The sequence below is a fragment of the Atta cephalotes genome, assembly GCF_000143395.1.
Source record: "Atta cephalotes unplaced genomic scaffold scaffold00001, whole genome shotgun sequence".
In the NCBI taxonomy this organism is placed as follows: domain Eukaryota; kingdom Metazoa; phylum Arthropoda; class Insecta; order Hymenoptera; family Formicidae; genus Atta; species Atta cephalotes.
Genome location: NW_012130065.1, coordinates 10,699,980 through 10,711,606, shown reverse-complemented (window position 1 = coordinate 10,711,606; position 11,627 = coordinate 10,699,980). Strand labels below are relative to the sequence as shown.

The 11,627-nt window shown below is 32.7% G+C and overlaps 1 protein-coding gene across 1 annotated transcript in view; it reads right to left on the bottom strand.

Moving 5' to 3' along the window:
• LOC105626685 (sorting nexin-27) overlaps positions 1-8,460 on the bottom strand; it is a 12,047-nt gene extending 3,587 nt beyond the window's left edge. Inside the window, exons 1-2 of the mRNA XM_012207983.1 lie at positions 8,111-8,460; positions 402-539 (exon numbers count right to left, since the gene is read on the bottom strand). Coding sequence (XP_012063373.1) covers positions 402-539; positions 8,111-8,460 — 488 coding nt within the window. The remainder of the gene's footprint in view (positions 1-401; positions 540-8,110) is intronic.
• Positions 8,461-11,627: the final 3,167 nt, after the last annotated feature.

Below are 11,627 nucleotides of genomic sequence, written 5' to 3'. Positions count from 1 at the left end.
TTAAAATTAAACTAATTTAACTAACTAACGAAGTAAGTAGTTAGTTACTTTAAACTTTAATTTTAGTTTAGTTACGTACGTACGTTCGGTACGTACCGTACTATATATATATATATATATATATATATATATATATATATATATCTATTAATACATATCGATTAAAAGCACATACATATATACATGTGTGTTTTAATCAATCAATCTATATAAATTGTGAAATTGTTAGTTATTAGAATCATCAAGGTTGCTATTATTTCAAATATCATATCGGTAAGATAATCGCTACGATAATAAAATCGTCAAAAAAGATATCAAGCTGTTCAAAATAGCAAGATTTCTCGTTGCTCATCAAAACAGCGTTCAAGTCGGAACTAGAGAACTTCAAGTATTGTTCTTACCTCAGATCTTCGCAGGGCTCCAATCTTTCCGCTTCCTGCGGCGTCACGGAAATGACGGTCAGGGTGAGGACATCACCGCCTGATTTGATCAGATCTACCACCTGCTTATGAGTGGCGCCTTCGACATTGACGTTGTTTCTACAAATAGAAGCGTCGTTATTAATTTATTATCTCTCGTATGATATGTCTCTCGCTACCGATACACCGTAATACATGCGATTTACAATTTTAACCGACCTCAATTGTGATTGCGGCGCACCGGTGGAATTCCACCGTTTGCGATTCTCGATCCACTCGCATTGCAACGCAGTCATGTAACACGTCAACATATTTCACGCAGAGTGAATTCTTATTGGTGTGATAATGTGCTAATCACAAGTTGAACTGCGCGTAACTGTTCACCGGGCTATCGCGAGAGATTCACAAGTGAATGACGATCTGCGGGGCGATTCTCACGACTCGCACAACGCACATCCGGTCCTTCGATGAAGGGAGCCTCTACGATGAAAGGAGCAAGACGGGCCTTCGACGAGGTCGCGATCCGGCCCATCTGGCTCGCGCACGTTGTCAACGGCTTTCGACTGCCAGTTCCAGCCAGTTGAAAGGGAATAGGATACCGGTAATCGGCCTTTTTATCACGAGTTTCGAATTCCGATCGGTGAAAGGACCGTCACGATTGGTCTGCACGCGGAGGCACGACTCTCCCTGGAGGTCGACGAATGTTACCACTACGGATTTCCACGTCTGCGTGCGAAGGAAGGCGCGTCGCGTATTTTATACACTTCGCTATCGCGTGTACCGGGTGGGACCCTATTGTAAGACGTTATCTATCTTCTGGACCTCCGGCTCGGGATCATCGGAATTGCCCCGCTTATCGCTTTATATTTGATTGCCTAATATAATGACATTTTAAAATATTTAAAGATACAATAATTTAATCGCTACATATATTAATTCTTATTAAACATTATCGTAGAATATATTTTCTCTTATTTTGCATAAATTTGTTGCATTTGTCTTTACTTAATAGTATCTGTTCATACTTTGAATTTCTCTGATTAGATCCTATATCGTTATCGCCTCGCCATTTGCTAGCCTTATTATTATGATCTGTATAATTTTATGCATCGCTTAAGTTTAATTTGTAAATGCATATAACAGTTATTATTATTGTTATAAAAAGAATTTTCCTGCTTGCACAATGTATAAGGCAGAAAAAATTAACTAATCAAAATTTTTTATTTCATGAAAAGAAAGGAAATGAAGGACCTTGATTGGTACATTTTCTTATACATTATCCGTTATGCATTATGCAAAACTCTATGGTCCCGCTCCTGAGCGTTGAAGTTAGAATTATAATGAAGAATTAACGAACAACATTAAGTGCGCACTCCGGAACGAGAGGAATTCGTTAAATATATAAACTCTTTTTTTTCAGTAGTGTATGTATTAAAGTCCTGCATATGGTACTGAAATAAGATATTTTTCAGCTGATTAAATTAGATCGGGCGATCGGTCAATAACGGCATTACATGTATATTAATCTGTTAGAAGATAATTCGCTTCAATGGACGAGTGTGTGGGCTTTCTCGCGCGAACATAGACACAGTGTTTATAAGCATTCAAATGCGTATGTTATGTCTGGCGATATGCGCATCGCTTCCTTTTCTGCGATCGCGCGAGCTGATTACAAATGCACCGTGACCATGCTGCTATCCAAAACTCATTCGCGAAGCATCACAGCTAGGCCCGCTAATTGCGGTAGACCGAGATAATAAAGCGTGGAAAATGTAATGATTCGCGCCTAAGTTAATAGAACTCCTAATGAAGTTTAATAATTGACGCAATTCCGAATGAATGACTGTTCGTTTTATCAGATGCATGTAGCGAGAGCGGCTCCTTTTATGTAATATCCATTTATCGTCGCTCGTTAAAACGAGAATCATTGTCAAATCTTCCAGCGATCTCAGTTAACACTACTATGTTCATTGTTTAATTTAACTTAACTTTCGATTGAGATAGCTGTTTTTATTGCTGCTTACAGAAACACATTTTATTCGAGGGATGTTCTGAGAATGTCTATGTCTTATTATAAAACATAGAGGTCCGAATTACGCATAAAGCACATAATGCATCATTTGTCCTTGTTCACCAAGTAATAAAAAAGAATAAAACGAATGTACATCAAAGAATGTTTTCTGGATATCTTTAAAACGTTCCTTGAAGATTTATGCTATAGGTGAAAATTATTTTCTCGATGATCAAAAACACGTTTCAGTGTTTTTGAAAAAGCTGCGTGAATCCCGTGTCACATTATAGTCGATATTCCAAAATTTATGTATACATAAATTCATTCTAAAATATTTAAGTACTAAGATGCTCTAAGATCCGCTTTGATTGAAAATAGGTTTATTCCTCTTAATTAGTTTTATTCTTGTCGATCTAATTGTAATTTTTTAAATTATTTGACTGATCGAATTCTAATCTCTAATTCATAATCCTTAATCTTCAATCCGTAGTGTAATGCGAGCTTAATGCAGGCGTAAAATAACTTTGTGGAAACCATACGAAGCCTCTTAAGGATAATAGCATGATAACGTAACATAAGAGAAGAAGTCATATAGAATATATAAAGATAAAAAGGGAGCGTCTAGCTCGCAATTATCGTTAAAACTCTTATGCTATCAAGGAACATAAAAAAAATCCTTAAATCGCTAGAATATATAAAGGTTAAAAGGTAAAAAAAAAAGCAAAATTCGGTCAAAATTTCAAAATTTATTATTTCAAAAATCTTTTGAGATATCAAATTACGCTGCAAGCGAATGCCAGTAGGCACAAGCCAGCTGTAAAGTATAAAAGACAGCAAAAACCGCAAAATTGGACGAGTGAAAGCAAGAGTTTCGATCGGTTTCACGATGATATACTCCGTGATTAACTGGAAGAGAATATTCGAGAAGGACGTGACGGAGCGAGAATATTCGGCGGGTCATCCAATCCGCCTCCTTCAAGCATCGATAGGTTGCCGTCGAGAGTTGTGAGGGAAAAAGATCTTTCAATTTTGCAAGATGAGAAACTGCGCGAAACGACGTTGCTGAAATATTGACCGATCCTTTACAAGATACGCGTCCTTGAATCGCGCGAAGTTTAAGAACTTTGGCCCTTCGAGGGCCGTGAATATACTTGCAGCCGATCGTGTGAAAACGTAATAAATAAACTTTAGACTTAAATTTAATCTAAAATATGCTCTTTACTTTTTATTTTTTTGTGTCCTATTCTATTTCTTTATTTTTTATCACCCGATATAAAAATTTATGAATCTCAACACTGAGATTTCGTAATATAACAGTTAATGACAGTGACATTATATAATATTTTCATTATGTAGATATTATATGCGATAAAAAATTGCACAATGACAATATAATAATAGTTGCGACATTGTTATTAAAATTATACAGAATTTTAGAGGAAACAAGAAATATATAGAGGAGGTAAGAAATATAATCGTCGATAAAATGATCGCAAAAAGAGAAAAAGATAAGTAATAAAAAGTAAGAAACAGGAAACAAAGAGCACATTGTAGATTATACTTTATCATTTTGACTATTGTTAAATGTGAGATGACGCTTGCGATACACCGATAGAATTAAGTGACATCATTATTTTCTTCCCTCGATTTTTGTAATCATAAGTCGATTCCATTGTTAAAATAAAGATTTAGCCCTTTATTTAATCTGACTAAACATCGCGATTTGCGTCATGTCTAAAACAAGCATCACGTAAGAAGTATATTTCTTGAGATCAATATGAAGTGTCATCAGCTTTCAATTCTATGTATAGTTTTAGCTTCGCATTCTTCTATAACATCGTAATAGAATTTATCAAGGATGAACCATTGTAGGATGTACCTACATCATTAAATAAAACTCTATGCAAATAAATTCAACCGAGCAGTAATATTTTAAGCAAATTAGCTTTTAATTAAACGAAACACGATTACTGTGCGCACAGGGTGGCTAATGATCGAGTATGCAAATCCAATGGCGCTAACGACCTCGCCGGAAATGGTAAATGCACTTAGCGAATTTAGACAGTCGATTAACTTACAGTTAACTCGTAACGATAAAGATGTTCGCTTATTGCATTTATCATAATTCAGTAATTCGATCTTTTCAACATTAAAGCTGTACGGTTAGATATCAAAGAAGTAATGATAATTCAATTTCTTGAGTTAAATAACATTCAAAAAATGAAAAGTTACTTTTTAAAAGTAACAAGTTATAGTTGCTCATTAAAAAAGCCGAGTAAAAAAGGTAACAAGTTACTAATATCAATTTTTAAAAGTAACTTGTTACGATTACCGTTTGAGAAAGTAATTTTGCATTACTTTTTCGTTACTTTTTTAAAATCGACAATCACAACGGACAGACGGTCTTTCTAGTCTCAATAGGTGACACTATGGGTGACTTATGTTCAATCGTGTACAAAGTAACGATAAAAGTAACTGTAAAATTCGTTATAAAAAAATATAACTACGTAGAAATGGAAAGTTACTTTTTAAAAGTAACAAGTTATAATATAGTTACTCGTTACCGCATAAAAAAAGTAACCGTTACCATTACATCAAAAAAAAGTAACGCAGTTATCAGTAAAATTATCAAAAAAATTACTTGTAACTGTATTCGTTATAAATAATAAATTACTTTCATTCCTTGGTAAAATTTTGTTATTTTTAATTTTCATATGTATCAAAATGTAAATTAATCCATTTTTATGATTTCAAAGTAACAATGTCCGCAATTTAATGTATGTAATTTAATAAATAAATAACGAACTAAATTTGAATCAAATTTAATACATTTTCTTGAGCCAAATTGATTAAGTTCCATTGTTTTAGTTAAATTAATGATATATAACGATATTGACAATTATCGGTAAGCAATACAGAATAGCATCCCTCTGTATTCTGTAATTCGTTATACAATCGTTATGTGCTCATAATGACAGTTGCGCAGATATTTTATATGGTAAAAAAGCTGCGTAATTGTGGTTATAAACTCACAACAACTGTATAACAAGTTACAGAATACAGGAGTTAGTACTCTATTCTGTAACTCGTTAAGTCGACATCGTTGCGCAGATATTTTATTATAAAAAGCTGCGCGACGATGTCATTACTCGTCTTAACAAGTTACAGAATAGGGGACCTGATTAATCAATTATTTCAAAGAATTTCTAGCTATTTATTAATTGATTAGCTGTTACTAAGAAAAGCCAATCTTATGGAAAGTAAAGTCGTAATTGCTCTCTCATTGAGGAGCAATGACGACTTATAAAAATAACTAAAAATAACTCAAATTAGCTATAATTTGACATTATGAATTTAACAGCATAGCCGAGGGAAATAGTTGAACTCTACGTACTTTTGTTTATTACTTGTGGGATTAAACTGTGATAAATGAAACTGGCGAGATGAAACTCGAAGATATATTTCGCACATTTATTTTCCCTAAGATTGGCTCTTCCTAGTGACAGCTAATCAGTTAATAAATAGCGAGAAATTCTTTGAAATAATTGATTGACCAGGGGTGCAATTCTGTATCTTATCGATAGTTGTCGGTATGTGTCATATTGCGCAGATATTTTGTATGATAAAAAAGCTGCGCAATGACACATAATGAAAATTATTGGTAAGCGATACAGAAACCCAGCCCAAATCTACGATTTTACCATGTTTGTCAAGTTTTGTAAACGAGAAGATTGAAAATCAAACAAATTGAATGTATTCGTCACATCGTGCACGTTTGTTTTTATCATTCTTACAGAATTTGCAAAGAGGATACGCTCACGTATATGTGTTGTTCTCATGTACTCTTCTCTCGAAACTCTATTTCGCCAGCATCGAATAGCATGATTAATCTTCTCCTATTATCCTGTCTAAAAGTTACGCGCAATATGTAATTTGTATCTTTGGGACGCCCCTGCATTTTCTGATAAGCTTCACGATAAATATTTTGACCAGTCGATATTCCTGACGTAGAATGCGATAAAATTTTCAACACTAATTGAGTCAGACTAGTTTCTGTTTCTAAAAAAAGATTAGAAAAGAGATAATTTACGTTAAAATATTCTCTAATTTAAGAGAGATTGGTAATATTCTATAGGATTTCTGAATGCATCTGAATCAGAGTGCATTGGGAGATCATCTAAATCTGCCTTTTATATCTGCGCTGGTTACAACTGTAATCCTTAAGCAGCCACATATGACACCGAGCAGGGCTAGTTGCCTAGCGACGATATATAAGTGACTGATTCTTGATGAATATGTATATAGTTAGCGATTAATGTATTTCCATAGAGTATTTTAAATAAACACGAACTTTGGATGTACCTAGCAGCTTTTAGCATTGATCGTACAAACGAAACGCGAAATTCCGATTGTTCAAAGCGAAAACAAAGATTCATTTAAAATTGGGTTTCACAAGTTCAAAGACATTTAAATATCATTAAATATCATTAAAAGAATAATGCGTAAGTTGCAGAAAATGTTTAAATTACATATTAACCATTTATATATATATTGTTAATAAATATTAATTAATATTAACCATTTATAAATTATATTGTTAATAAATTTCAAGTTTCCTTCATATTTAAATTTTACATTAAACCCCGATTTAACGGAATACAAGTTATAATTATTGTTCAGAATTATTTATCTTTTATAAACTATCAGAATATTATAATTTTATTGGATTTTATTTACTATAATTTTTTTTCTTTTCTTTTTTTTAAGTTAATTACTAAAATTAAAAATTATTAATTAAAATTAAAGCATAATATAATTTTTTCTCGACAAAGAAAATAAATATTATGTTATAAAGAATAATAAATAATATTTTAAAGCATTAAATAGCATCTATGTTTAGAATCAAGCTAGCATTTCTACCATTAAGTTTATCGAAACATATTCGATATGAAAAATTTGTGTCTCGGATTAACTTGAAGAAAAATATATTACATTTCTAATATGCATATTTTCTTGTATCACTGTCATAATGACAAGCACAATACAAACAGCAGAAATAAATTTTGTACATGAAAAAAAATGATGCAGTATTATGGCATTTAATTGAAAATAATTTTGTTGATTTAATGACAATATTAATGGAACAAATACATTATACTTTTGTTGAATAAATAAGAATATTTTCAATTAGACAATTATTATAGCTAATATGTTATTTTTTTCTGTGTAAATATTAAATATCAAAAATAAATAACAGTCTTCAGTAATTTATAACCCATGCTGGATTACAGAAATCAAACTTTAGCTTTATTTTAAAGTAGCAAAGCGTATTAATTTATACATTCTTGTTTCTTAGTTATATATTTTGCAATTTTTTTCATCTAACAGTCTCATACTTAGTATTTACGTGTAAATACAGATCGTACGTTTATTCGAGTATTCCGAAACGCGCCAAGACCAACGCGGCGTTTCGCGTCTTTGAGCTCCAGTTATGAATTGTTCCAATTCAAATTGGTGTAATTTAGCATAGAACGTTCTTCTAATCGGAGCCGCGTTGGAGCTGTCTTGTAGCGCATCGCGTTTTCGTCAAGGTGGCTGTCGGAGTCGAGCGTTTCTGATGGTTCACCAAAAGAGGTGAGTGCGAATCGGGAACGCGGGTGGAAGGGATCCTTCTACTCACACTTCTAGGATACGATCGCCTTTGCGGACACCGGCCTTCTCAGCAGCACCCCGCGGTAGCACCGCGCTGACATGCTGCAACGGTGCGTACAACTCGCCGTTGATGCTCCGCAGTTGTCCACCCTCGCTGACCTGGCCGCGTACGTTGAACCCGAAGCCCGTCTCCGTTTTGTAGATCGTTACACATCGCGGCCCTTGACTGACCGGGTCCTTATCTGCTCCGGCAGCCGGCGGATGCTGTGGTACGCGCGCGTTGTTGTTCACCATTGTCACGGCCGTCGCTACGTTTCTCGTACTACCGTCCTGGTTCACGGCTGGCAAGCGGTGCACCTCCGACTCGCAGTCCGCCATGTTGCACTCTGGCCGCCCATTCACGGCAGCCGCTACCAGCCGTTACCATATGCTGTCACCATTCTCGTAGTCACTTGGACCTAGGGATAATAGTCGAGATAAAAATCGATGCTGTTGAGGCGATGTGTCGAAACCGGTATCGATTTAAATCGTAGCAAAACATCGATACTTCGCTATCGATATAAATTAAATATTTTGTTTTTTGTGTTGTACGACAATGTTATAATGGTAAAAACAGAAGAATTATAATAGAACATTAATTATAATGATAGGACGCCTTAGTAATTATTATTTTCTTAAATTTTAACATAAAAAAATTAATCTAATCTTTGATTTTTGGAAATAACGGAATCTTAAATGACTATGCTGCTAATAAAAAAATAAGTTGAGAAAATCATAGCTGTTCAGTAATTTACTAGAATTCTCTTATGTCCTTCAATGGACAAAAAATTTCTTAAATTTTCTCAATTTTCCCGATAACATTGCAATATTGATTATTATATTGTGCAGATGGGCCTAGATGTCGTCACTTATATGGACCAGTTGCAAAATTTGCAAACATCAGTATGCCGCCTTCTTCTCTTCTTTTTTGATCATTGATTTCACCGCCTCTGTCGGTAGCATAACTGAAGTCGACAGAGGGAGTCAGTCTGTTCATTTCTGGTCCGACTGGTTTGCTGCGGCAGTAATCATTGCTGATTGCTAATAGACCAAGAACGTGCTGCCATCAGTTTCAAGTCTCTTACAAATAATCTACTCAGACGCGATCAAGAAATGAAAACACATGTCATTCCTATTTAATTAACTTTTTATTTTCAACTTTGTATATATTTATATTTATATATAGATAGCAAAAGATGATTGAGAAATATTAACAATGATTGTTGTTTTAATTTTTTAAATATGTTGACATCATTGAAAATGTTTTTAACCGTCATGTTTCGAATTTTTTTTTTACTGACAATGGCATTTTATTTTTTATTTTGTTAATTTGAAATTTAATTTTTTCTTTATTGTTCTTTCTTGTATTGTGGTGCATTTGGAGAGACGCTATTAGTGCTATTTTTATCTTCGTTGTTTATTAGACGTAAAACAAAGATAGAATTTCGATATATAGAATGCAATGAATAATAGATGTTGAACAATGGCTTATTAACGAATCATTGAAGAATTATATTGACCTTCTTTTATTGATCAATAAAAGAAGATCAATATAATTCTTCATCGCTTATACCTATGTATTATTAGAACTCAATATTCTGATAAAGTTTCATCACGATCTACAAAGAAAAAGCGATTTTTGCTCTTTTGAACAGATATGATGCTTTTTTTATATATTTTGCTCGGTTGCATCAAATATCCGTTTACGAACAAATATAAAAATAACATACCAATATATGATTTCACTGAATATATTTAAACAATGTAAATATTCTATAAAACAATGTGGAGCTTACAGAATATGGGAGGTTTAATTTTACAATCATATATATATTTACAAAATTTAATTCCTAATGTGTACATAAATTTTATACATAAATAAAAGATTTAATACTGTGTCTGTCAACATTATCTTTTTATTCGTATAAACTATTTATATATAATTATGTGGCGCATGAGCGTGTTACGAAATTGCGCAGAACTGTCGGGAGAACTTTTGGCGCTTCGTGCTTTAAAGAAGACATGTTATTATTTATTTCTTATAATATTTATATGGGCATTTATATGTGTATTTTATATATGTTTAAAAATTGCAAAAATATTTTGTAGAATTTTGTTAAAGATTTCAATATTTCCTACATTAACAAAAAAAAAATTATCAAAGTATAAAATTATATACAAAGTATAAAATTGCAGTCGTTGCATTTTTATATTCAATCAATAACTTGCTTAAAAATAAAAGCCATCTCTTTTATATTTTTTAGCTCGTGATCATATATTTTTATTCATCATTTATTTCGCATTTTATCTACGGATATTCAGTCATCGTCCACTATATAGTTTATATTAATCATACTTTAAAAAGCATAGATGAATTTAAAAAATGATACAGTTTTTATACTATGTCGGTATTTGGTAATCTTAGTTGATGTTGACATAAACACCAATACGGTATAGATTTAAGTAGAATTTTATGCGAATTTTAGCTTATTTTTGTAATGCTGAAACCGTAACGAAGATTGTAGTTCTTCCTTAATTACCACATTCTAAAAGATGATAAAAAGAGTATAGAGTTAACATCCTGATTTAAATAATTTAACATCAACATGATGTTAATACTATATCAGTATTTATATTAATGTATGACATTAAATCCATATCCATATTTTCTAGAAGGATCCTTTTCATATTTTGTGAAGGATCCTTTTATAGCCGTTCTAATATTCCAACATTAGACAGGTAAGCTAAATCACTTATAGAATTCCAAAATTTGAAAAACTTTCAGACATTCAAAACAATATTAATACCACTACAATATTATATTTTTTACAATGGAATGTTGTAGTGTAGTAACGTTATATTCAGCAGAGGTGATACGGATGTTTGCTCTTTGTCCACGTTGTATTGTTCGTATATATAAATAAATGATATCAATGTAATAAAAATTATATGTAACTATTGTTTTATAAATATATTTTTACAACATAAAAAATTATTATCTCTTTCTAAATTTAATAACTGGATTTAATAGATTAACTTTTTATTTAGACATAATATTTTATTTTTATAAACTTTCCATAGATAATTCTCTTATTCAAAAATTTTTATTTTTCTCGCAATATATATTATATCTGAATAAAAATTCAATCCCTCTTTCTTGTTATTTCCGTTATACTTGTCATTTTCTATTTCCGTTTTTTTTTCCAAGATTCAAAACCTGCTGAATTTTGATAGAGAATTTTGATAGTCAAATCTAGAAAACAAGAGACAAAGGGAGGAATGAGAAAGAGAAAGAGAGAGAGAGGGGGAGAGAGAGAGAGAGAGAGAGAGAGAGAGAGAGAGAGAGAGAGAGAGAAGAGAGAGAGAGAGAGAGAGAGAGAGAGAGAGAGAGAGAGAGAGAGAGAGAGAGAGAGAGAGAGAGAGAGAGAGAGTAGACGTAGAGACGACGTAGTACGAGACGAGTACGTACGTACGTAGTAGTACGTACGTACGTACGTACGTACGTA